This window comes from Pipistrellus hanaki, assembly GCF_964339955.1.
Source record: "Pipistrellus hanaki genome assembly, chromosome: 13".
NCBI lineage: Eukaryota > Metazoa > Chordata > Mammalia > Chiroptera > Vespertilionidae > Pipistrellus > Pipistrellus hanaki.
The window spans coordinates 29,756,411-29,782,359 of NC_140515.1; the positions used below are offsets into that span (position 1 = coordinate 29,756,411).

The 25,949-nt window shown below is 37.7% G+C and overlaps 1 protein-coding gene across 4 annotated transcripts in view; it reads right to left on the reverse strand.

Moving 5' to 3' along the window:
* NR2C2 (nuclear receptor subfamily 2 group C member 2) overlaps positions 1 to 25,949 on the reverse strand; it is a 56,638-nt gene that overhangs the window by 20,597 nt on the left and 10,092 nt on the right. For 2 of the 4 annotated variants that reach the window (XM_084902590.1, XM_084902591.1), the window contains exons 2-3: positions 21,970 to 22,053; positions 10,575 to 10,685 (exon numbers count right to left, since the gene is read on the reverse strand). In XM_084902590.1, the coding sequence (XP_084758716.1) occupies positions 10,575 to 10,685; positions 21,970 to 22,029 (171 nt within the window). In that variant the 5' untranslated portion in view covers positions 22,030 to 22,053. The remainder of the gene's footprint in view (positions 1 to 10,574; positions 10,686 to 21,969; positions 22,054 to 25,949) is intronic. The other 2 variants (XM_084902592.1, XM_084902593.1) reach the window with 1 other exon arrangement.

Consider the following 25,949-nt stretch of genomic DNA (forward strand, 5'->3'; position numbering starts at 1 on the left):
AAGTTAAGTAAATCCTGGAAATTTAATGCACAAAATAATGACTACAGTTAACTCTGCTAGATGGTGTATTTGAAAGCTATTAAGAGAATATATCCTAAAAGTTCTCATTGCACGAAAAAAAATACATTTTTTCTTCTTTTTTCTGTTTCTATATGTGATGATGGATGTTAACTAAACTTATTGTGGTAATCAATTCACAATTATTCAAAGTGAATTCATTATGCTGTACACCTTAAACTTGTTTTACATCAATTATATCTCAATAAAACTGAAAAAAGAAAATGCCTTTATTTTATAAAATGAAGACAGTAATAAATAGTAGATGATAGGTTTAACTTAAAAGATATCCTTGTTCTGGACATAATAAAAAATATGAACTTTTTAAAATGCTGCTGACCAACAAAACGTAAAGCCTGGAAATGACTGCTTTAAAGAAAGACTGTTTCTGAAGCAAAGGTCCTGTAAATAATCTTGCCTTGTGGTAACAGAATATAGAGACTCTCCTACTGACATACACCTACCTTCTCCCACTTCCTGACTCAGAGGGCTTTAAGGATAGGGATGACCCTGATTCAGGGCTGTATCTCCAGGCCAGCACAGGGCCTGGCACATGGAAAGAAGACTTTTATAATAGGTTGTGGAAGCACTGAAGGCACTAACTCTGCCAAAGTCCTGACCCTGCCTCCTCTGGACACTCCTACCACTCAGGAGCCTAACTATCAGAGACCACCTATTCCCAGGGTCACTGTAGTTAGCTGCCTACTGGGCTTGGAATTTATCTGATGATTTCGATCACAACTGAAATAGTCCATATCACAAGAGTAACTTCTTTTATTCCCACTCATCAGTTCTTTAAAGAGGCTCTAGGCCCTGCCCCGCTCTCTCCCAGGATAAGAGCCCAACTGAGAGCACTGTCCACTTTCTCCCTCAGGACACCAACAAGCTCTTACTTCAAACAGGAGTCTTGGGGTTATTGTGTCAGGGCCTTGGGCAAGGGGAGATGTGCTGCATATCTGGCTGCAACTCAGTTCCCTATAGAATATACATGGGCAGGTCTGAAAACTATGCCACATCTTGATAGATGTTGTTACTTGTGACATGGATTTCCATGGTTAGACAAGAAATTCACGGGCTGTTGTAAAGAAGAGCCTGCAAATGGACCACCTGAAGGCAACAGCTTTGTCAACTATTTGATATCGAAAATCAGACAATCCTGGCTGTTTCAAAAGAAAATGGCCTGAGTTCAATGAATTATTTACAAACATTTAAAAATATTTTTGTGCCCTGACCGGTTTGGCTCAGTGGATAGAACGTAGGCCTGCGGACTGAGGGGTCCCAGGTTCGATTCCATCAAGGGCATGTACCTTGGTTGTGGGCACATCCCCAGTAGGGGTGTGCAGGAGGCGGCTGATCAATGTTTCTCTCTCATCAATGTTTCTAACTCTCTCTCCCTCTCCCTTCCTCTCTGTAAAAAAAATAAAAAAAATATTTTTTAAATGAAAAAATATATATTTTTGTTTATTCTTCCTTCCGAAGACATTTACTTTTTCCATTCAGAGATGAAGAAGCTAAAAAATGTAAGCAGAGAAACATAATCCTCAATATCCAATTGGAACCACAAGGTAATGACCATTAAGCAAACCAAGACATTGCTAACATACATGAGTGGACTCCTGTTTAATGGGACCAAGGAAATACCAAATTAAGAAGATGCATCCCAACTCATTAACATTTAAATCTCCTTTGAAGGAATGAAGGAGAGGTACTGTGGGTTGAATCATGTCCCCACAAAAGTCCTAACCCCCAGCACCTGCGAATGTAACCTTATTGGAAAACTCGGCCTTTGCAGATGTAATCAAGTTAGTATGAGGCCACAGTGGAATTAGGATGGGCCTTAAATCCAATGATTGATGTCCTTATAAGAAGGCCATGTGATGACAGAGAGACAGAGATTTCCATAAGCCCTGTTTTCCATTGCACAATAATGAATAGTGTAGGAAATTTTAAAAATGCATGTCACATTATAGTGGAGCTGACTTTATTTTACTAGCCCAAGGTCCTGTCTAGTTCTACTCCCAAAGGACCTCAATGTGAAGTGACACATTGTTATTTTCCACACTCTCTGTTCTAGCCAGGGTGGCTCATCATTTCTGTTGTAAAGAAGAGCCTACAAATGGACCACCTGAAGGCAACAACAAGCCACTGGATATCTTTTGTTTCCAAAGTTTAAAATTTAAAAAAACTGATTTTTATTTCCCATAAAAATCAGATCTATAGTTCTCCTGACCAACTGGAAGCTCTGGCCATCTGGGCCCAGTTCCTCCATGGCATATGCTGGCTGGGTGTAGCTGCCTCTTTAGATCTTTAGAGCCAGGGGCACAAGCTCTTTGGTTCCTCTCAATCCCTACACCTTGGCATCCTGGTCCTGCAAACACCTGAGTTTGTAATTCTGAGATAGGGCTTTGCAGCTAGAGCCATAGATGAAATGCTTGCTCTACTAGTTTCTAATTGTATCAGCGTGGAGCATTTATATGAGCCTTCTGAACCTCTGTTTACATATCTATGAAAAAGGATTACTAGGAAAGTAAAATATGATGTTTGTAGAAGTACTTGGTACACTGCCCAGAATATAAGAGGACCTTGATAAAAGTATTTCCTCCCACTGAGCTATCACATACTTCTCTCCTCACTTGTCTTGTCTTAGACTTTTAGTTCATCAAGTCTCTCTCTCCCAGTGGGAAAATTAAGATTTTCTAAGGCTCACTCACTCCTTCATTAATTTCTCAACTACTTACAGGTTCTAATCTGTGCTGGGTGCTTTGCTAGATTACAGGCATTATGTAAATGGCTACTGCTCTCATGACCTTTTAAGGTGGAAAAAAAATAAGTAAACAGTTCAACTAGTTAATAACTTCAGTTTATGCTACATATTCTGAGGGAAAAGATCAGGCTGGGGTAAGAGAGAATAATACAGGCACTTAACTTTAGAAAGAGGTCAGGGAGGCCTCTGTGAGGAAGTGGCATTTAAAATAAGATTCAAGGCTGAGAAGAAAGGAGCCAGAAAAAGGTTTAGGGAAAATGTTGCAAGTAACATGAAATGTTCTGGCATACAGAAAACCTTAAGAGGAAGTAACTCTTAGAACTGATCTTAGGCCCAAGGACAATGAAGAGCAACCCAGGGAGCCCAGAAAAGGATATAGGCTGACCCTACTGAGAGTTTGAGCCACTTAAGGGGGTTTTCCCTACTAAAACCAGGTCTTCATGTTTTCTTATACTATTTTATATCTACCTTATACTATTTATATATACATACACACATGCATACATACATACCTACCACATATATACATGTGTAAATAAGTGTAGATAAATATATATATAATTTTTCAGATTGTTATAGGTCAGGGCATATTAGAGCACAACGAAGGACGATAGCAAACATGATTAAATAAGAGAAATCTGTTTTAAAAATATTTTTGAACTATGCAAAAAGGTAAATGAATCTTTTACCTAAATATAAAATTTAACTCAAATGAATAGTTAGTGTTGCTCACAGAAAATGATCAAACAAATAACTTCTCCATTTAGTCCCTTACAAAGTTTAGGTGGATAATTTTTAAAAACATATTTTTATTGATTTCAGTGAGGAAAGGAGAGTGAGAGTGAGATAGAAACATGAATGATCAGCTGTCTTCTGCATGCCCCCTACTGGGGACTGAGCCCAAAACCCAGACATGTGCCCTGACCAGAAATCGAATTGTGACCTCCTGGTTCACAGGTTGACACTCAACCACTGAGCCACAGTAATCGGGCTCAATAAAAATATATTTAAAAAAACCTGTTGGCCAGACTGGTTTGGCTCAGTGGATAGAGTGTTGGCCTGCGGACTGGAAGGTCCCGGGTTCGATTCCGGTCAAGGGCATGTACCTTGTTTGTGGGCACATCCCCGGTGGGGGCTGTGCAGGAGGCAGCTGGTCGATGTTTCTAGCTCTCTATCCTTCTCCCTTCCTCTCTGTAAAAAAATCAATAAAATATATTTATAAAACAAAAACAAAAACCTGTTGGAATAATCTTTTGTGTTTCTATATGCACTAATGACAAATTATCAGAAAGAGAAATTAAGAAAACAATCCAATTTACACTTGCATCAAAAAGAATAAAATACCTAGGAATAAATTTAACCAAAGAGATGAAAGACCTTATACTGAAACTATAAGACATTAATAAAAGAAAATGAAGACATAAATAGATATTCCATGCTAATGAACTAGAAGAATTAATATTGTTAAATACCCAATTTCTATATTCCACTTACATGTGGAATCTTAGAAACAAAACAAAACGAACAAAAAACTTAGATACCGAACACAGATTGGGGACTGCTACAAGCAGGAATGGTGGGTGAGCACACTGGGTGAAGGAGGTCAAAAGGTATTACAAATTTGCAGTTATAGAATAAATAAGTCACAGAAATGTAATGTACAGCATGGTGACTAGTTAATAATACTGTATTGTATATTTGAAAGTTGCTGAGAGTAGATCTTTAAAGTTCTTGTTGCAAGAAAAAAATGTAACTATGTATGATGATGAATGGTAACTAGATTTATTATTGTGGTAATTTCTCAATACATACAAATATCAAATCATTATGTTGCACACCTGAAAACTAGTATGTTATATGTCAATAACAGTGTCCCCTGAACAATACTCAATGTTGTTTCCTTACAGTGTTGATGAATACTGTAGAAATTTGTTTATATCAATTAGTCTGTGGTAAAAATGGTTGTTACACATTGTTTCACTCAGAAGTTTAAGAACCTATTAGTGATGTTAAATGAGGACTTACTGTATACAGCAACAAAAAAAATTTACACAAGGATACTCCCTTTCTCCCAGCAATCCTACTTTGAGAAATTGATCATACAGAAATACTTTCACATGTGCTAAAATTAAGCAGATTATTCTTTGCAGCATCCATGAAATGGGGCATCAAATTGTCACTCAAGAGAAGGAAGTCCTATGTGTATCACACAAAACCATCTCCAAAAGATGTTAAGAAAAAAAGAGTAAGGTACAGAAAGTGTGGGCAGAATGTTGACACATGTTTTAAAATATGCTGTATATACTAGTATTTATACATGTGCTTATAGGTGCATATGTAGAGTCTGTTTGAAGGATAAATAAGTATATGTTAACGGTGGCCAACTTTTGGAAGACACTCGAAGACTCATCTACTCATCTTTTACTCTTACTCTGGTGTTTTTGTTATGGCATGCATGCATCTATTACCTATTCAAAACCTACAAACAAGCAACAGCCCCTATCAGTACCTGAGAGGGGCCACTAGAACATCAGAGTGAGAAAAAAAACAGCAGATGATTGTGGAAATGGAAATCACAGAGAACAGGTAAGGGAAGCTCAAAGAAGGAATACATAGGAATAAAGAGCTGGTAGAAGGGAGAAGTACACAAAGTGGGGTGCTTTAAGAGCTCAATATGCCTTCCCCAGGGGACCATTATAAAGACTGCAAAATTAAAAAAAATAAAATATATATATATATATATATATATATATATATATACACACACACACAATATATACACACACACACACACACACACACACACACACACACACACACAGTAGAACCCCTTCCTAGTAAAATTTGAAACCTCAATATATAGAGCAGATAAAAGAAGTATTAAATGAATTTTATAAGCTCAAATTTAAATATTTCCTTAGGTCAAACAATGAATACAATGATAGTCTTCTGAAAAACACAAACTTGAAATGGGGAATATGGAGGAATATCTCAGGAAAACCTTAAAATACACAAAGGTGGTAAGATAAGTTTTATACCTCGGTCAGCCCCAAAGAGAATAAACATGGCAGTACAAGTGCACTGGTGATCTCTGGTGTGTCCAATTTGGAACATGACATATTCAAGTGTGTTTTTCTTTTAATCTATCACAATCACTTTGAAAGCTGGATTAAAAAAAAAAATTGAACCTAATGTTTATGTAATCTGGGAGGCAATAAAGAACACAATTTGAAAACCACCTGGGAAGATGTACATATGATGAAAACCTGTGAGATTTGTTGAGAAGCTACTGTGTGATTCAATGGCTTAGGCCAGTGGTGGGCAAACTCATTAGTCAACAGAGCCAAATGTCAATAGAACAATGATTGAAATTTCTTTTGAGAGCCAAATATTTTAAACTTCAACTTTTTCTAATGCCACTTCTTCAAAATAGACTTGCCCAGGCCGTGGTATTTTGTGGAAGAGCCACACTCAAAGGGGCCAAAGAGCCGCATGTGGCTCGCGCACCAGTTTGGCGACCAGGGGCTTAGGCTAAGCTTCATTCTCAGATACATGGTGTTCCCCTATGACTTTTCTTTTTTCTTTTTTAAGTAAGTTTTTTAAATAAAAGATTTTAGAGAGAGAGGGAAGGAGAGGAAGAAAGGAAGAGAAAGAGGGGAGGAAGAAAGGAGGGAGAGTGAGAAACATCAATGTGAGAGAGAACTGCAAGCAACACACCCTGGCCGAGGACTGAACCCGCAACCTGGGCATATGCCCTGACTGGGAATGGAATTGTGATCTTTTGGTGCATGGGAAGATGCTCAACCAATTGAACCACACTGGCCAGGGCTCCTTAATCTCCCATCTTCTCCCACAGGTCCCACCCAACACTGCTGTACCCCCAAAAAACAATAGCTCTTAATCTTAGCTTCTCCCACTTTGAGGAATGCCACCCTTCTCACTTTGCCCCAAAGCCCCTTTACAGCCATTAGAATAACATGATACTGTTGAACACAAGTCTATGTTTCAGCTCACTTTCCATTGGCTTGCATAACTAGCAATGTTGGTCTTGTGTTGACTACCATACCTTAATTAGTATCATCATTATTAAAATCAGTAATATAGATTCTGGAATGGTAAAATATCGCTATAAAGGACAACTATGACATTTTAGCATATAGAATATAGATTAGATAAGGCATATTTCAATATTAAATTTCAGGATTTTGAAAACTACGGTGATTATGTAAAAGAATGTCTTTGTTCTTATAAGTACTGAACTATGCAAGGCAAAGAGTGATTTCTTTAATTCTCAAGTGATTCAGCAAAAATAAACATACACACACTCAGAATGTTACCCAAAACAATTGGTGAATCTAGAAAAAGGATATAATGGGTTTCCATGTACTGTTTTCCATAGTTTAAAATTATACAATACAATAAAAAATTTATAACTAGGCTGCTAACATTTATTGATGTTTGCTTTCTATTGGATTAAATAAATCATATCATTTGATTCTTTAAAAATTCTATAGACACTATTTTTGGTGCTATTTTACAGCTATAAATAGAGATTATTGAAACTTTTCCCAAGGTCCATAGCTGAGGGGAGACAAGATTTTATCCTAAGTCTATTCCATTCAGAGTCAAAGCTCTTAAATATTGCCTTTATAGTATAATCTTTTCCTCTCAACCGTATCACAGAAGCTAGAAGCTACTATTTGGGTTCCAAGCATTGTTATTCATTAAAACATCATATTACTTAATCTTTTCCCAGATCTCAGGGCATGAGAATCATCACTGAAGTCAGGGCTAGAAATAAAGTTTCATCAAAGCCATCAGCACCAAAAGCAAGACCCGAGAAATTATCCTATAACATTAATTTTTCTTAAACAAACAAACAAACACTCAAACCTTAAAATGCAGTCCAAATTTTTTAACAATAAAAAGGTTTTCAATTATAATTACTATATATGAAAATCATGCTAATGGGTTATCTTCTCTAGAGAGACTGAAAGCTCAACACCAGGGAATTAATCTACAAGAACCTACTGCACTCTAGCCAGGATAGCAATGTCACCATGACCTGCATACGTGGCAATGGGAATAGTCTAACTGTATACAGAACAGGTTGCTAGAACGGCCCTTAGAAAAAAAAGATTCTACTTATATCAATATAGGGGAAATGTATACTCTCTTGAAATATACACTAGCTACTGACAGTCTCCTGGGGAACCCTTTATGTTCTCATCTGCCCTCAGATGGATGTAGGACCATGACGTAGTAGCCATGATTGAATGCAAAGTTAGGTCCTTTTCCAGTCAGGACAATTATTTAGGCAGGATCCTAACACCCACTATAGAAAACTATTGATATAAAGGACCCAATTAAAAAAAATATTTTTTTAAATTGATTTTGAGCTGAAACCGGTTTGGCTCAGTCGCAGGGGTCTTCAAACTACGGCCCACGGGCCACATGCGGCCCGCAGAGGAGTCTGATCCGGCCCGCCAGGTTTTTTGGGCAGTGAGCGCAGCCGAGGTGTTACAGTAGGAATTAGTAGTTCATATAGTCTGGCCCTCCAGCTCTCTGAGGGACCGTGATCTGGCCCCCACTTTAAAAAGTTTGAGGACCCCTGGGATAGAGCGTCAGCCTGCGGACTGAAAGGTTCCAGGTTCGATTCTGGTCAAGGGCATGTACCTTGTTTGGGGGCACATCCCCAGTAGGGGGTGTGCAAGAGGCAGCTGATCGATGCTTCTCTCTCATCGATGTTTCTAACTCTCTATCCCTCTCCCTTCTCTGTAAAAAAATCAATAAAATATATATTTTTTTAAAATTGATTTTGAGAGAGAGAGAGGAAGGGAGAAGGATAGAGTGATAGAAACACAGATAAGAGAGAAACATCATTGATCAACTGCCTTCTGCATGCCCCCTATTGGGGGATTGAGTCCATACCCCTGAGCAAATTGAACCAACAACCTTTTGGTTCATGGGTCAATGCTCAACCACTGAGCCACACTGGTTGGGCTAAAGGACCCATTTTAAAGTTTACAATCAGCAAATTAAAACAAGTAAAAGAGAAAAAATAATTTAGCTATATAAACTAATATCTTATATAATAAAAGTCTAATGTGTTAATTGTCTGGTCATCTGGTTGGCTGTTCAACCCATCAAAGCATAATAAGCTAATGATATGCTAAAGCCACTCAACCACCTGCTATGATATACACTGACCTCCAGGGGGCAGACACTCCAATAGGTTAGCTTACTGCGGGGGTCCATCCTATCGGGACTGAGTGAGACGGGCCAGACATGCCTGCTCCAATTGTGCAAGGGTGGGGTCCCTTAGCCTGGCATGTGCCCCTCGAGGGTTGTCAGAGAGCTGGTTTCGGCCCCATCCCACAGGCTAGGCCGAGGGACCCCACTGGTGCACGAATTCGTGCACCAGGCATCTAGAAGCTATATAAAGTCCTAATTCTGGTCAATAGTAAAGCATTAATGTCAGGCTATTACTTCTGAATTTCCAAATACTCAAACATGTGTTTTCTACTTGAGGTAAAGTTAAAGTGACAAGTATATGAATTCTTGTAATTATGATAAAATATTATGGAATACAGACATAAACGGAATATAATTTTTAACTTATTTCATTTTATTTATTAGAACTCTTCTATGCTTAGTTTATAATGCAGTCCATAAAATCACTTTTACGAGTGAGCAAAAACTATAGAAATTATATAGTTACTCCATCATATTGTTCACTGTGTTTTTTCATACTGTTCACTTGTACTGAGCTTGAAATTAACTGTAAATAAAAACAATCCTCTTATACTTATTCATTCAAATATCTGTCCATCCTGGTATTATTTTAAACTCATGTTATACAACTAATGTTTTCTTTCCTGCCATTCATCTCTGTTCATAATTTTTTGATTTGGGCTTTTGATTCAGCTTGTTGAAATAATTATGAATCTTTAACCTGAGTATGTTGACCCTACTTTCAATACTTATATCTTCTTTGTCCAGTGGACCAGAGGCAGCTGTGTTCAGAGTCCTGGCTAAGACTAAACTTCCCATAAGTAAATATTATTTAGTTAATAACAACAACAATACTGGTAATAATAGTTATTACATATAAATACTTAGAACATACTAAACATTAGTAAGTTCCAGGCATTGTTCTCAGCACTTTATAAGCAATATACCATTGACCCCTCACAATAACCTTATAAGGTAAATATTATTATTAATTGTTGTTACATATGTTTTCTAAATGAAACAAGTGCAGCACTGAAAAGTTAATTTTCTAGGTTGCCCATATTCTTAACCATTAGGACATATTATTACCTCTCAATTTGGACAAACATAACAAATAATAAAATAAAACTTCATTCCAATAGTTTGAAATAACAGTTTATAGACTTTTATATTAAAAGTTAATTCAATAGCCCTGGTTGGGTAACTTGGTTGGTTGAAGCGTCATCATGTATACCAAAAGGTTGTGAGTTTGATTCCTAATTGGGGTATATACGGAAGGCAGTATTTCTCTCTCAGGTCAATGTCTCTCTCTTCACGTCCTTCTCAAATCAGTAAAAAACATATTCTCAAGTGAGAATTAAAAAAAAAAAGAAAAAAAAAAAGCTAATTCAATAAATGTAAACTTCCTTTATTTTTTTAAAGAATAAAGTTGTATTATACTTGATGCCTAAGACTCAACTCCTTAGTGAATGAAACCTTTAGGCAGGTGGCTAGAAACAAGTGGGACTGGTGCAGGTACCTGGATGCGCTGAGGTGAGGCTACTGCAGAGTCCGTGGAGATTATCTGGATGCGTGGGGAGGGGCTGGTCATCCCTGGAGATTCTGGCCGAGAAGTCTGTGTACGTGGTACCTGTGGGCAAAAAGTGGGTTGGAATATAAGGGGGCTCAGAAAGATGCCTAGTGGTGGCCTAAGGACCATGCCTTTTACTTTCCCAGTGGCCTTGAGTGATTAACTAATGTAGTTCTAGAATGGACCCAGGATGATAAAGGAATCATATTGGCACAAGATGGTACAAAGAAAATACAATCATAAAATAGCTGATTTAATGCTGTACATGCAAGGGTTGGGGGAAGAATTTTCAAGTTTTCTCTGCAGAATTTAACACAATAAAAAGCTACCAAAATAATTTTTTAAAGATGATCTTTGAATTTTTTCACTGTCTCCAAAGCTACCTATAAAACACTCATTCAGGTAAGTTTCCAGAAGGAATGCTCTAATAACATTGTAGAAGATGGCAAACAGAACTGCATAACACTGAAAACTATTGCGATTAGTACCCATGAGAAAGAGTCCTGGCAATCTCCCAGCTCCATGTCTAGGCATATACTCAAGAGAAAGGCAAACATATGTCCACACAAAAACCTATAAAAAATGTTCACATACTATTATTTATAATAGCTCAAAAGTATAAACAAATCCAATGTCCATCAACTGATGAATAAGTAAAATGTACCATATATCCATGCAATAAAAAGGAATGTAGTACTGATACATTTGACGGCATTGATTACATCAGTCACAAAAGACCATATATTCACCCTGGCCATTTTGGCTCAGTGAATAGAGCATTGGCCTATAGACCAAATGGTCCCAGGTTTGATCTTGGTCAAGGGCATGAATCTTGGTTGCAGGCTCCTCTCCAGCCCAGGCCCTGGTCTGGGAACGTGCTGGAGGGCAACCAATCTATGTGTTTTTTCACATCAATATTTCTCTCTTTCTTTCCCTCTCTCCCCTTTCTACACTCCCTAAAAATCAATGGAAAAAATATCCTTAGGTGAGAATTAACAACAAAAATAAGTAAATACCAGTAAATAAAACATTAAAAAAAGACCATATATTCTATGATTTCATTTATATAAAACTTTCAGAACAGGCAAACCAATCAGAATAGAAAGTAGGTTAGTGGTTGCCAATGGCTGAGGGGATGGAAAGAAAGGGGATTAACTGCTAATAGGTATAAAGTTTCTTTCTGGGATGATGAAAATTTTTGAGAATCAGATGGTGATAGTTGTCAACCTTATAATTATACTAAACTGTATAGTTTAAAAGGATGAATTTTATGATAAGTGAATATATCTTAATTTTATAAAGGATATCATGATTAATTATTGGAATAGTTATAAAAAGATATTTTCTTTACTAAGCATTAATTTTATCAACAAAAATTCACTATAATAAAGAACAGAATCAACATTCTCATAGGGATTTTTTACTTTACAAAATGCTTCATATAAATTCTCTCCTGGTTAAGAGATAAGCAGATAGACAAACTATTTTAGAAAAGATGTGATAAGGTTCAAATCTTAGAGAATACATTTTTCAGAATCCATGTACATGAAATTGGTAGCTGTTTATTATTTATAATTAAGAAAAAGTAACTAGCCATCACTTTATCAGCGTACACTTATTAAATCCTTCTTTAATAACGAACATTTAGAATTGTGGTTGAGTCTTTTATTACTCTGCAAATTAAGTGTTCCTTCTTTTGTACAGTCTCATAGTATTCCATTGTGCAAATGTACCATGACTTTTTTGTCCACTTATCTACTGATGGGCATTTGAGGTGTTTCCAGATCTTAGCTACTGTAAATTATGCTTTGAATATAGGGGTGCATACATTCTTTCTGATTGGTGTTTTGGATTTCTTAGGATATCCTATCTAATAAAAGAGTAATATGCAAATTAACCATCACTCAGCTATACCCACAGGCCGTTCCCACCAGCTAATCAGAAGCAAATATGCAAATAAACCCAACCAAGATGGCTATGGCCACAAAGATCAGGAGGGAGGCTTGGGTTTCTCTGGCTACACACATAGGTTGGCCCAGGCCTCCACTTAAGGCTATAAAGTTTCAATTATAGAAGATACATAAATTCCAACAGAGATGACTGCCCCCATGGAGCAAGTAGAAGGCTTGGCTCTGTTCCAGGTTACAAAGTTTCAACTGTAGAAGATAAATAAACCTCAGATACCAGGGCCTCCGCTTGGGTCGCTGGGGGTGTGTGGCCGGCCTGCAAACCACCACAGGCCCCTCGCCCAGGCCACCCCACGCCCCAAGGTAACCCCCACCCTGACCCGGGACACCCTTCAGGGAAAACCAGCTGACCCCCCCCCCCCCACTCATGCACCAGGCCTCTATTCTATCTAATAAAAGATTAATATGCATATTGATCATCACTCCAACACACAAGATGACCACCACAAGATGGCCAGCAGGAGAGGGCAGTTGGGAGGAACCATGCCTGGAAGGGAGGGAAGTTGGGGTCAATCAAGACTGCAGGGGAGGGCAGTTAGGGGTGACCAGACCAGCAGAGGAGGCTGGCAGACAGAAGCAGTTAGGGGCAATCAGGAAGGCAGGTAGGCAAGCAGTAGGGAGCCAGCAGTCTTGGATTGTGAAAGGGATGTCCGACTGCCCGTTTACGCCCAATCCTTCCTGGATGAGGACTAAATGGGCAGTTGTACATCCCTAGAGGAGTCCCAGATTGGAGAGGGTGCAGGCTGGGCTGAGGGACACACACTCCTATGCATGAATTTCATGCACCAGGCCTCTAGTATTATCATAAAAATAAATGAAGTGCTGATTAATGCTATATCATCAATAAACCTTGAAACATTATGCTGAGTGAAAGCAAACTAGACACAAAAGGCCACATATTGTATGATTCCATTTATATAAAATGTCCAGATATGCTAGGCGATAAAAAAGTCAGAAAGTAAATTAATGGTTGCCTATTGTTAAGTGGATAGGGTATTGTAGAGTGGGGGATAGGCTACCTAAGAGGTATAAGATATCTTTGGTATAATAAAAATGTTTTAGAGTTAAATAGTGGTGATGGTACACAACCTTATAAATATATTAAAAGCCACATAATTGCATAATTTAAAAAATATATTTTATTAATTTTTTACAGAGAGGAAGGGAGAGGGAGAGAGAGTTAGAAACATTGATGAGAGAGAAACATCGATCAGCCGCCTCCTGCACACCCCCTGCTGGGGATGTGCCCGCAACCAAAGTACATGCCCTTTACGGGAATCGAACCTGGGACCTTTCAGTCCGCAGGCCGATGCTCTATCCACTGAGCCAAACCGGTTTCGGCTTGTTCAGTTCTTGAGGTAAAGTAGGGTGGGGATGGAAGGCTAAAAGGAAAAAAGTGTGGGTTGGGCACTTAAGATTGCTATTTGCCAGCTTTGCAATTCTGCCTGAGCTATAGTTTATAATCTCTGGGATTCTGGCTCCCTCGCCTGTTAAGGAATACACTTACAAATTTTATTATTCCTTTTATATGAGAAGCGCAAAACCCTCAACAAATTTGCTCTCAATAAATGTAGCTGGATGAACAGCATTAAATATTCATGGGATTCAACAAAGGGATGCTTAATTCTGGAAGTGACAAGTAAAGGGAAAATACTTAAGAGAGGTGTGGTGTGTTTTACTTGCACTAGGGGCAGTTTGAAGGCAAAGTGATGCTATGATGGAAATTCAAAAATTCTTGTAGCTGTGTAGATTAGAGCCTAATACTATGAACAGATATCAAGGTAGGAAATGGGCACATACTAAATTGCAGGTTGGATCCCTGGTCAAGGTGCATACTGGAGGCATCCGATTGATGTTTCTCTCTCACATCAAGGTTTCTTTCTCTCCTTCTCTCCTCCCCACTTCTTTCTCTAAATATCCTTGGGCAATGATTTAAAAATGAATAAATAAATACAAATAACAAATAAAAGAAATCTACATAACATATAAAAAATATTAGTTGAATTTCTGACTACTGAAGTGTTTGCTTTCCATTTTTTCCTGTCTACCTTTTCAGTACCTAATGACAGTCTTAGCCTACTTTCTCTTCCTTCAACCTCAAGTTGCAAAGAACAGGAAAGGCTCTTTTAATTCACACTGAAGTATAAATGCCCACCCAGGTGTGTGCTATATGTTGGCCAGAGTACTTGCACTATGACCAGGAAACTGCTGATCCAAAGGACTACTAACTGCTAGTCCAAAGGACTCAATTAAACTATGAGCCAGCTTGGTAAAAGTATATTTAGCCGCAGGTCTTCAAGGCCTGGTCTGTGTGACTCAAGCTTAATGGGTAAAAATAAGCTGTGCCACTTCACATTCTTTCTAATGTTAACCATGCTTGCTTCAATACACAAATGTTTGTCTGTCTAAGACAGTTTAATAAAACCCTCCCTCAGGTTGGCATACATGTCTCACTCTGAGCTCCCAGAGCTCCTGCATCATCTCTCTCTCCCAGGGCACTTACTGTAACTGCCTGTTGAAGCCTACCTCGGGGGGCATGAGGGTACATTTACTATTTCTCCTTTTACTCCCAAAGCCAGGCTCATATTAGGCCCACAATAACTGCTCAGTGAGTGAACATTTTTAAACTTCGGGAATAAATAAGTTTTTTTTACAGTATTCAATCCTGGGACTCTGCCTACCCCTTTCTTTGTTTCACTCAACTCTTGTGCATGTCTGCTAATTAGATATTATATCGGTACCGTGCAACCTTGCCTTGTAAGTTTATTATATAAACCATGGGTCACCAACCTTTCGGACCTCGGTCCGCAGACCACTGGTTGGTGACCGTTGATTATAAATCAAGGAATACTGGCTTCCATGGACATGCCTGGGATTATGAGGTTGATGGGAAAATTCATACATTTTAACATGGAGTGAGAACTTTCTCTATTCATCATAATATAACACTGCCTTGGTAGCATTGTTAAAGGAAATAATCCTCAGAAAAATTTTTCTGTAGTTTATACACAGTCATTTGCAAAAAGATGAAGAGAATGCCCACAGGCAGCACTGGGCTAATGAGCAAATATTTAAAAAGAGTTTCTAAACTGTAATTTATTTTGGATTTTGGCTGCAACATTCCCATGTTATTAATAGGGCAACAAAGTTCACACCCTCTGAAAAAAAACAAATTGCGCAGGCCTGATATGTTACAAATACCAATCAGGAACTTCCGACTTCTCCTTAACATCCCCAGTGAAAAAATGAACAATGTAAAAAATGCCTAAGTGGGTAAAATGTTTCAAGTAGAGGACACCTCCATCCTGAACTGAAATGTACTACATCCTGCTTTTATTTTTAATTTCAAAAGATCATTAAATAACAAGTATAATGAAAGGTCAAAGGACAGAGTTAAACTCTCTTTGTGCTGAAATTTGAATCACAGAGAGAAGAATCCACAGGAAGCAGCTGGTCTTTAAAGTGCTTACCCCTTACCTCACACAGAGAATTAAAACCTTATAATGTCCATGTGCCACATTCCTAAAGAATTACTTCTCTTTAACACTGGTAAGTCCAGCTCTTCTTTATTAGTATAAAGTCAATGAAAGAATCAAAGCAGAATATTATATATCAGCCCCATTTATAACAAAATTAATCAGTTCTTCAATTTTGTAGGTGATAATATGTTTAAAAAAGATGAAACTGTAGCCCTAAATTTACTGGCACAAAAACAAAGATCCGAAGTCAATAACCACTACCTATAATTATGTAAAAACAATGATGTTTTTAAGAGCAATATGGTTCACAAACTGTTAATAGGCAGATTAACCTGCTGAAAATAATAATAAACAAGCAAACGGCTTTTGATCCCCTGAATTTACCCAGCATACTCAAAAGAAAGTGCCTATAAATAAATAATCTGCTAGGTGCTAAGCACAGTAGACACTAAAATTAATTCCTTCAAATAGGTGTCTAAATCCACTGCTACTTTATTAACTGCTCGGAAAACAAGTACCTGTGAAATACACTGCATTACCAGAAGGCTTCCCCTACAGAAACAGAGAGAAGGAGAAAAGGCTTCAATATCACAGTCTTGCTTTATTCAGGATCCTTATACTTACCATGTTAAAGAATCCCTGCAGCTTAATTTACATTTTTCCTCAGCAATCTCCCAGACCAGTGTCCAACCCAAATGATGAGGGGTTGGTTGGGGAACTCACAGGCATTTGCTTTCAAACTGCCACCGCAGATTCCATTCACTAAAACCTGACAAGGCTGTATAAAGATGCCCTTTCCATGACCCTGTTCTGGTGAAGGTCAAGAACACTATCATTTCTTGTAACTAAGGAAGCAAAATTGTCATGTTCCCGCTGTTTCACCAGCTGCTTAAGCAGTCTGTCTAATAATATGATTAATTTGCTTCTAGGGAAGTTGTACTTGGCTTTACAAAGTTCTCCCTGCACCTACATTATTACCTTTGCTAAGTGCTCCCAACCCCTTTTGCTGTAAAGACCACCTGAACTGAGAGCTCATAAGAATGTTACCATGGAGTCCAACCAACTCAAAATAGTTTTAAAACTTTAAGGAGTGGAGGGAAGATTTGGAGAACTCAGAAATATTACATTCTACATACAGCATTTTCAACTTCTTAATATATTAAGCTAATCTTTTTAGACAAGGGCCTTGCAAATTCCTTATTTATTCAAAAAGAAGGCAACAACGTAACAGTCTATATTACATACAAAAACACCCACAAGAAAAACAGCTCTGGGCTCATTTAATAAACATTTAACTACATCTCCTCAACATGTGAATACAGGTCAGAGTTTTAGCCTTTGCAGCCTCCCATTCTGGCAGGAGGATGAGCACAGGCAGTGCAAAGGCAGCACTTTAACAGGCCATGGAATGGCTTCAAGTCTAAGCCTCACCCTTCCAGCAAGGCCATAAAGGAAATGGAGCTCCTGAGGTCACAGTGAATTAGAGGTGGGGCTGGAACTAACACCCAGATTCTTTGGCTACCGGCCAAGAGCACTTGCCACTAAAGCCAACCTGCAGCCTCCTGTTTGCCATGGAGACTCACCTATTTTAACACCTTAACAACTAACATGAAACAAATACTGGTTAGTCACTAAAACAAATGAGGTCTGGGGAAGAGTGGGAAGAGTTTATGGATATTTACTTTTATATAGGATTGGGGAGTTTAGAGAAGAAAACTAAAATATTAAGTTCTTCACACTGCTACAAGTTTGTATGTATACTAACTAATTTAAAATAAAACTTAAAATAATCTAAGAGAATATGGTATCCATTTTTCAAATTCTAGCACAAACCTAGGCTCCCAACCCAGAAGGGAAAAAATTAATTAAGAAGGGGATGGGGCTGGGACCGGTTTGGCTCAGTGGATAGAGCGTCGGCCTGCGGACTGAAGGGTCCCGGGTTCGATTCCGGGCAAGGGCATGTACCTTGGTTGCGGGCACATCCCCAGTACGGGGTGTGCAGGAGGCAGCTGATCGATGATTCTCTCTCATCGATGTTTCTAGCTCTCTACCCCTCTCTCTTCCTCTCTGTGAAAAATCAATAAAATATATTTTTTAAAAAAAGAAGGGGATGGGGAAAAGAGAGATTCTCCTTTTAAAAATGGGAGATTACAGTCTCTCCCTACCTCAAATATTTAAAGTTCTAAAAAACATTACACTCTATTCACTAAGTATAACTAATAAATGATGTATAAAAGGAAAGATTGATCCAAGTAAACAAAATGCTCCAAGTTCCAAATGTTGAGGTCAATGGGTCTGCTCCTCTTATCATAAAAATGTGTTCATGCCCTCTGACCTGGTAATTCTACTTCTGGGAATCCACCTTACACAAACCATCATAAATACTGATGTGTACTCCTAAATTACTTTTCTAGGGAACATAGTAATTCCCTCTCTCAGGGAATCCATATGAGGCAGATCCTACCTCCAACTGTAGAAATAGAGAATGCCAGATACTTGCAGGTCTGGTATCTCTTGAAGGGCGGGTGTGTGTGTGTGTGTGTGTGTGTGTGTGTGTGTGTGTGTCAATCAGATGCAAGAGCCTGAGATTTTGCACTGACAGCAGGAATGTTAAGATAGGAGGAGGGTCTTAAGGTCTGTCCCATTCTTACTAAATGTTATTTCTTACTAATGTTAAGATGTAGCAGAGTATTTTGCAGATGCCTCTGTAAACAGGATGAGCTGACAGTAACTCAACAAGATAAATGAGGCCAAGAAATTAATCAACAAATAACTAACCAACTAGTATATAAAGGATAGCTAAGCCTTTCTAAGCAGTTCTGGGCCAAAGCAAAGGCAGTGCTAGCAGCCAGGGTAAGCAAGGCCCATTCTTGCATGAATCTTGATGCACTGAACCTCTAACATAATACCTGATAATGGTAATAAGCGACTATTAATGGTTTATGTATTTACTATACTATACTTTAGTATATCTATCTCCCTCTCCCTTTCACAGAGGAAGGGAGAGGGAGATAGAAATATTGATGATGAGAGAGAATCACTGATTAGCTGCCTCCTACACGCCCTCTACTGGGGACCGAGCCTGTAATCTGGACCCTTGATAAGAATTGAACCTGGCACCTTTCGGTCTACAGGCCAATGCTCTATCCACTGAGCCAAACCAGTTAGGGTTATATTATCTTTTTTTTTTAAATACCGTGTTTCCCTGAAAATAAGACATCCTCCGAAAATAAGACCTAGCACATGGAAAGATAAGACATCCCCTGAAAAAAAGACCTAGCGCAACTTTGGGAGAAAAAATTAATATAAGACACTGTCTTATTTTCGGGGAAACAAGGTATACACTAAACTTTTTATCTTTATTTTAGAGTATACTGTGTTTTTGGTTGCTGTTAATCCTCAGTTGATATTTTTTCCATTGCTTTTCAGAGAGAGTGAAAGGGACAGAGGGAGGGTAGAGAGAAAAAGAGAAATGTTGATATGAGAGAGACATATATATCTAACCAGCTGCCCCAGCATGCACTGGAAGGCAAGAGCGAACTCACAACCCAGATACATGCCTTTGACTGGAAACTGAACACGAGACCCTTCAGTGCCCAGGCCAATATTTTACCACTTAGCACCCAGCCAGAGCTAGAGTGTATTCTTTACTTCAGCCTCATACACCTCATGTTTACCATGTCTCCTGATTGCATCATTTTCTTTTTATTTAGTTTTGTATAGTAACATGCAGTACAGACTTGCAGTTTAGGAGCAATAGGCTATACCAGCAATTTTCAACCTGTGTGTTGCAAAAGGCACACTAGTGTGCCATGAGAAGTTTTAAACATGCAATACCTGACTATTTACTCAGGGGCACTAACTTCTTTTGTCAAATAATAAAATGACAACAGCCAACACAGCAATAGCCATTGGGTGTGAATGTATCAAAATTATACCTTTTTTTTTCTTTCCAGATCAACAAAATATGTATTTTTTGGTGTGCCACAGAATTTTAATAATGAAATACATATTTTGTTAATCTGGAACAAATCAACAAAGATGAAAAAGATTGAAAACTGATGACCTACACCATTTAGTAAGTTGGCTATACCATCCAAGTTTATGTAAGTACATTCTATAATCTTTGTACAACAAAACTCCCTAACAATAAATTTCTTAGAACACATCCCCATTGTTAAGTGGCACATGATTGTAACTTCAAAGTTATTAAGCTCAAAATTTCAAAGAACACACACACATACTTATCCCTCAAAACAATAGCAAGGAAACTTAGGGAATATTTTAAGTAGAAAGATTGCTTTTGCACTCCTATTAAGAATGCCTTCTCTTATTTTGGAAATCTCCTAAAACTGCACTTTTTGCCATGGGTAACAGTAGTTGCACTAAGTTAATACTACATAAAACTCCATTTTCTGAAGGAAAAACAGTACCTGACCAAAAATTTTAGGAAGCAAATTTTCTGAATACATACCCAAAATATATTATTGTATAAGTTACTATAGATTACTAAACTTTTCCCCTAAAGAATTAATGATGACCTTTTTACAGCAGTGATCCATATCTAGTCTCAAAATCAGCCTCAACTGGAAATTGTATTAAATGAAAAATAACCCTAAATATTTGAAAAAACAAAACAAAACAAAAAACACCAAAAACCCACAATGTTTTTTTTAAAGAAAATTATTCCTACCAGAAACTAAGGCAACAAATAACCACAAGCATTTTGACAGGTGAGAGGCCTTTCTAAAATATACTACTAAAAAATGTGTGAAATCCATCTATTATCATAGTTAGTTAATATTAATCATTATTTATTGGAGGAAGGGGATGATTAGTTACACTGTTGCCTTAAAGTTCATGGTTGATCTAAAATCTGAAATATCTGCTCACTACTTTTATTGGTTTAAACAGGTATGTGTGCACTTAGTTTTTATTTTTAAAATTCCTTTCTTTAAATGTACATTTTTTGATAAATTTGCATTTTTACCCTAGAAATATGAGTACCTAGTCAAAAATACAAATCTGAATCCTTCTAATGGCTCCTAGTTCCAATATGATGCATGGTTTATTGGAAGAAGTGAAACAAAACTGCGTCAGTGTGCCCTTGGCCAATTACTTGCTTTGAGCCTTGCTTTCCTCACTTATGAAATGGGAATAATGATCATCCCAACCTCATATGGTTGTGGTGATGATTAAAGACTATTCATAGGACCTGATACAGAGTGAAAAGATTTGGCCCTACTCCCCTCCTTTACACCTCAAGCTGCCTAGCTATTTCATGACTTTTTATAGGTTTCTGATTTCTGCCACCCTACTTCCTTGGGTGCGTCTGACAAATGCTTACTTATCACTCAAGATCCACCTCTAGGATCACCTTCCTCACATGGAATTATACTTCTCACCCTACTTTGTAATGACTTTTTAACCAATTCCTGAAAATGCTAAAGGAAGAACCAAAGGCTCATTCATCTCCATATTTCTCAACACTAAGCAAAATCTCCAGTACATGGTAGATGGTCAATAATGACTGCAGAATACACAAAACTGGGTTTTCCTCTATACAACGATATTAGTAAAGTGCCAAATGTGAAGTAAACTAACACAGAACCTTTGAGTTAAAGCTGTACCCTCATGTTTGATAAGCATCAGAATCTTTTAGTTTTCAAGGTGAATTTTTTTAAGTCACTTACTGTATGCAGCTAGGCTACACTATTCATGCAAAAGAATAAATGTTCTTGTCTTTTTCATTTTTTCTGCCATGGCAGCATCCTCCTCCTTTGGATTCAGATTACATCCTGACTTCTTTGGGACTGTTTTCAAACAACAGAGCACACTGATGTACTTTTCCTACCAAAAGCAAGGGTACTAGCTATTGTGCTAGCCCCTGTCACTCACCTCAGCCACCTGCTGGGTCCCCACTCTGTGCTGAACCAGCCCCTCCATATTTGTAGCCATGGTGAAGCAAGATCATTAGAGAACCTGTTTGGAAAAATGCAGCAACTTCTATCAGGTGGGGAGAAACCAGGCTACTTGAAAAATATCAGCAATCAAAATTCATCTTTGGTAATGTTTTGTACAGATTTTTCCCTTTATAGAAAACAGGCTAAGCATATCTGGATATGCTGCACCAGATTCTTCAATTACAGGTACCAAATTTAATTAGCAGAAACAACATTAGCAAAGTGTCAAATATGTTATGACTAAGACAGAACCTTGGAGTTAAAGCTGTACTTTCAATTTGGAAATAAGACTTCCCTTGGTAAATAGAGACAAAGATGGATTTGGAACTTTAATTATCAGGTCTCTTGGGTTGTAACAGCTTGGTTCACCACTCAGGGAGGTGGGAACCACACCTTTTTGTTTAGTTCCCTGAATAAGAAAGTGGCTATCTGAGAAAGGCGTGGTCAACTTTGGATACAGAGCACTAGATTGCTATCATCAACTATACTTTGGTTACTAGTGGCAGTGTGAGAACACTGCCCAGGGGCTATCACAACTCACTCTTAAGTTAAAAGGCAAATACTATCATTAACAAAGAAAGAAGTAGACTGCATTAATAAAGTGGGCTAAGAACATGGTACCCATACATTTATCAATTTATATTTTAAGTCTTCATTAAATTAGAAAAACAAGACAATTCAGCTTCCTTTTAATAGAAAAACAACAGTGTGATCATTTTTAAAAATTGAGGAAGATCATCAAAAGACCAAAAACTATGCTAGTCTCCTGGATCATTTGAGTACTAGCATTTTTGATGTAACAGACCTCCTGGTCTCTTCAGGTCATAAAACATAGCTACCCTGAACACTCCCTAAACCCATGCCATCAGAATACTCTGCCGCAAAGAATTCAGGATAAAGGAATTCTACTTTGTATCTAATTCCTGGACAAATCATAAAGACTTCATTATTGACTGCACAGGTCCTATGGTTAATGGGAGAACAACGTACTGGTATTTATTTCCAACATTTACATATAAAAACTATATGGTACTACTGAGTGTGTAATATACACAAATGCATACACATTTCATTTGTTTGGCCTTTCCTCAATCACAAATTAGACAACTTCATAATGTAATTTTATAAACACTTTCCTGTAGTTCTTACCTAATAATTATCCTATAAAATAAAAGCCCAATTACCGAATGGCGGAATGACCAGAATGACCGGTCAACCAGTCACTATGATGCGTAGTGACTACCAGGGGGCAGGAGCTCAAAGCAGGTGGTCAGTGCGCTCCCACAGTGGGAGCACTGCTTGACTGACCAATCCCACTCTCTGGTGACCTTCTATATCTTTCTATCCACTATTAGATAGTTCCTTCTATGATCATAATTCCCCTTCAGATTATTTTATTGCCAAAATGGTAATGAGAGAGATGGGAGCATGACACTGTGATTGATAAGTATAAAATAATAGGCCCCTATCTTCAAGGAGTCAACCTCCTGTAAGAGCAGGTACTGCACCAACTGCCACAAGAATACCAGGTCACCAGTGTCAGTAATTCATCTTCACATAACAGTACCTGATCTGAAATTACAGAGGTGGTGTTTCTGGTTATTTATTCTTTTTAATAATTAGTAAAGACTTTTAACTTTTGTTTACTTTTCATTGTTTCTAGAAGAAAAATCATAGAGAAACACTCTGATCTTTTCCCTCAGTTACAGTTTGGTTCCAACTAAAAGAAATAGAGGGAAAAAACATAATTTCACATGTACCAGAAAAGTTTCTGAGCAACCTGTTGTTAAAAACACAATTATTGCATGTAAAAAGTCTAGAGTTCCTTCTTTTTCTATAAAAAGCAGAGCTCTCAAAAGAACTCATTAAGGAATAAAATGGATAAAGATAGCCAATGGGGATTATATAAAAAATAAAATCTAAACATGCAGTTGCAACTATTAGGTGTTACAAGCATTTCTGTTGCTATTATTAACAACTGTTTGATGCAAGAAATTTATGAATGTGAATATCAGAAATATCAATAGTGAATATTATTATGTAGTATAGAAATGAGAGTACTAGAAAGGCTTATCTTTCTATTGGGTTTCCCTAAAAGAGGTAGTTGGATCCTTCTTCAAGTTTTAACAGATGACTGATGGCCTGACAAAGATGACTTAGTAACTCGGAAAATTGTCTGTAATGACTCACTTGAACACTAAATTTACAGGCCAGTCAACCTTACATAGGACTTGGGAGCTCTAAGATACTGCTAACAACTAGTGATTCTAGACATTAGGCCACAAATGAAGATATAGTAATTAACATGTTTAGCTTATAAAAGTTAAATACTAATTCTTTGTTGATTACATAAATTATAAATATCTTCTGCTATGTAGCACATCTATGGTGTCTTTTGATGAATAGAAGTTCTTAAATTTAATAAAGCTAAATCTGTCAATATTTTCTTTTACAATTTGTACATTTATGTTTTATGTACTTTTATTTATAAATTAAAAAAAATCTTATCCTACCTGAAGGTCAAAAGTTTAATGTTTTGCCCTAGCCAGAGCATCGGCCATGCACCGAGGGGTTGTGGATTCAATTCCCTATCAGGGCACATACCTAAGTTGCAGGTTCAAACCCTGGTTGGAGCACATATGGAAGGTACCCAATTGACATTTCTATCTCTCTCTCCCCTCCCCTTCCTCTCTCTCTAAAATCAATAAAAACATATCCTTGGGTGAGGATTTTTTAAAAAGTATAATGTTATGTATTATAAATGTTAAAGAGTTTTATCCCTCACATTTAAGTCCTCAATCCATCTGCATTGATTTTTGAGTTTGATGAGAAGAATCCATTTCCCACCCCCTGTATGGATCATCAATTTTTAGCACCATTTTTAAACAACCTATCCTTTTTGTCTACCATATCTCGGGCTTCCAAGTATGTGTGGATGTAATTCTAGATTCTCTATTCTACTCCACTACTGTTCTACATATCTTTCTCCATGCCACTACCATTATCTTATTACTGCAATTTTATAACAAATCTTGCTCTGTAGGGCAAGTGCACCCCTTGGCCCCATTTTGCTCTCTTGCCCACACCAACTTCTTAGACTATCTCAAACATTCATGACCCGGAGCAGCAACCTTTCTTTATAACTTAAATTCTTATAATTCTTGATCTCACTCTTGGTTTTCTGCCTCCAAAGCAGCTTCAGGCATCATCAACAGCAGCTTTGGAACTGCTTAAAAATGAACAAGGAAGAATGTGTGCACCTTCTGAAAAAATAAGCAAAGATAATGAGTGAGAATAACTTTGAGAGAGGTATAGAAAGAGAAATTATGAAAAGCAAGTGCTTTCAATAAAGATTTAAATCCAGTGAGAGCTGATAAGTGTGTGGGTAATTTAAAAAAAATATTTTCTATTTCATCATTTTTGAAAATATGTTAAGTCACAAACTACATTTTATTCTCATATATAAATAAGAAAGACAGGGCCTTCTTTCAGGATATCACAATATAAGACATCAGGAAGTGAGGGAAAATATTTAACTCAAGTGCATAGGTTAAAAAAAAAAAAAGAAAAAAGAAAATGCCAGAGGGCAAGACTCTCACCTGAGAGCTTCTCTTACTGCTATCACAGCAACAGGTAATCCTAAAGACAGAAAGACCACATAGTAGGAAGGAAAGGTAGAGCACTTTGACAATGATTGTCAATTAGGAGGCATCCCCCTAGTACAGTAGTTTTCAACCTTTCTAATGCTGCAACCGCCAAAATCAGTTTGGCTCAGTGGATAGAGCGTCGGCCTGCAGACTGAAAGATCCCAGGTTCGATTCCAGTCAAGGGCATGTATCTAATGCTGCAACCCTTTAATACAGTTCCTCATGTTGTGGTGACCCCCAACCATAAGATTATTTTCATTGCTACTTC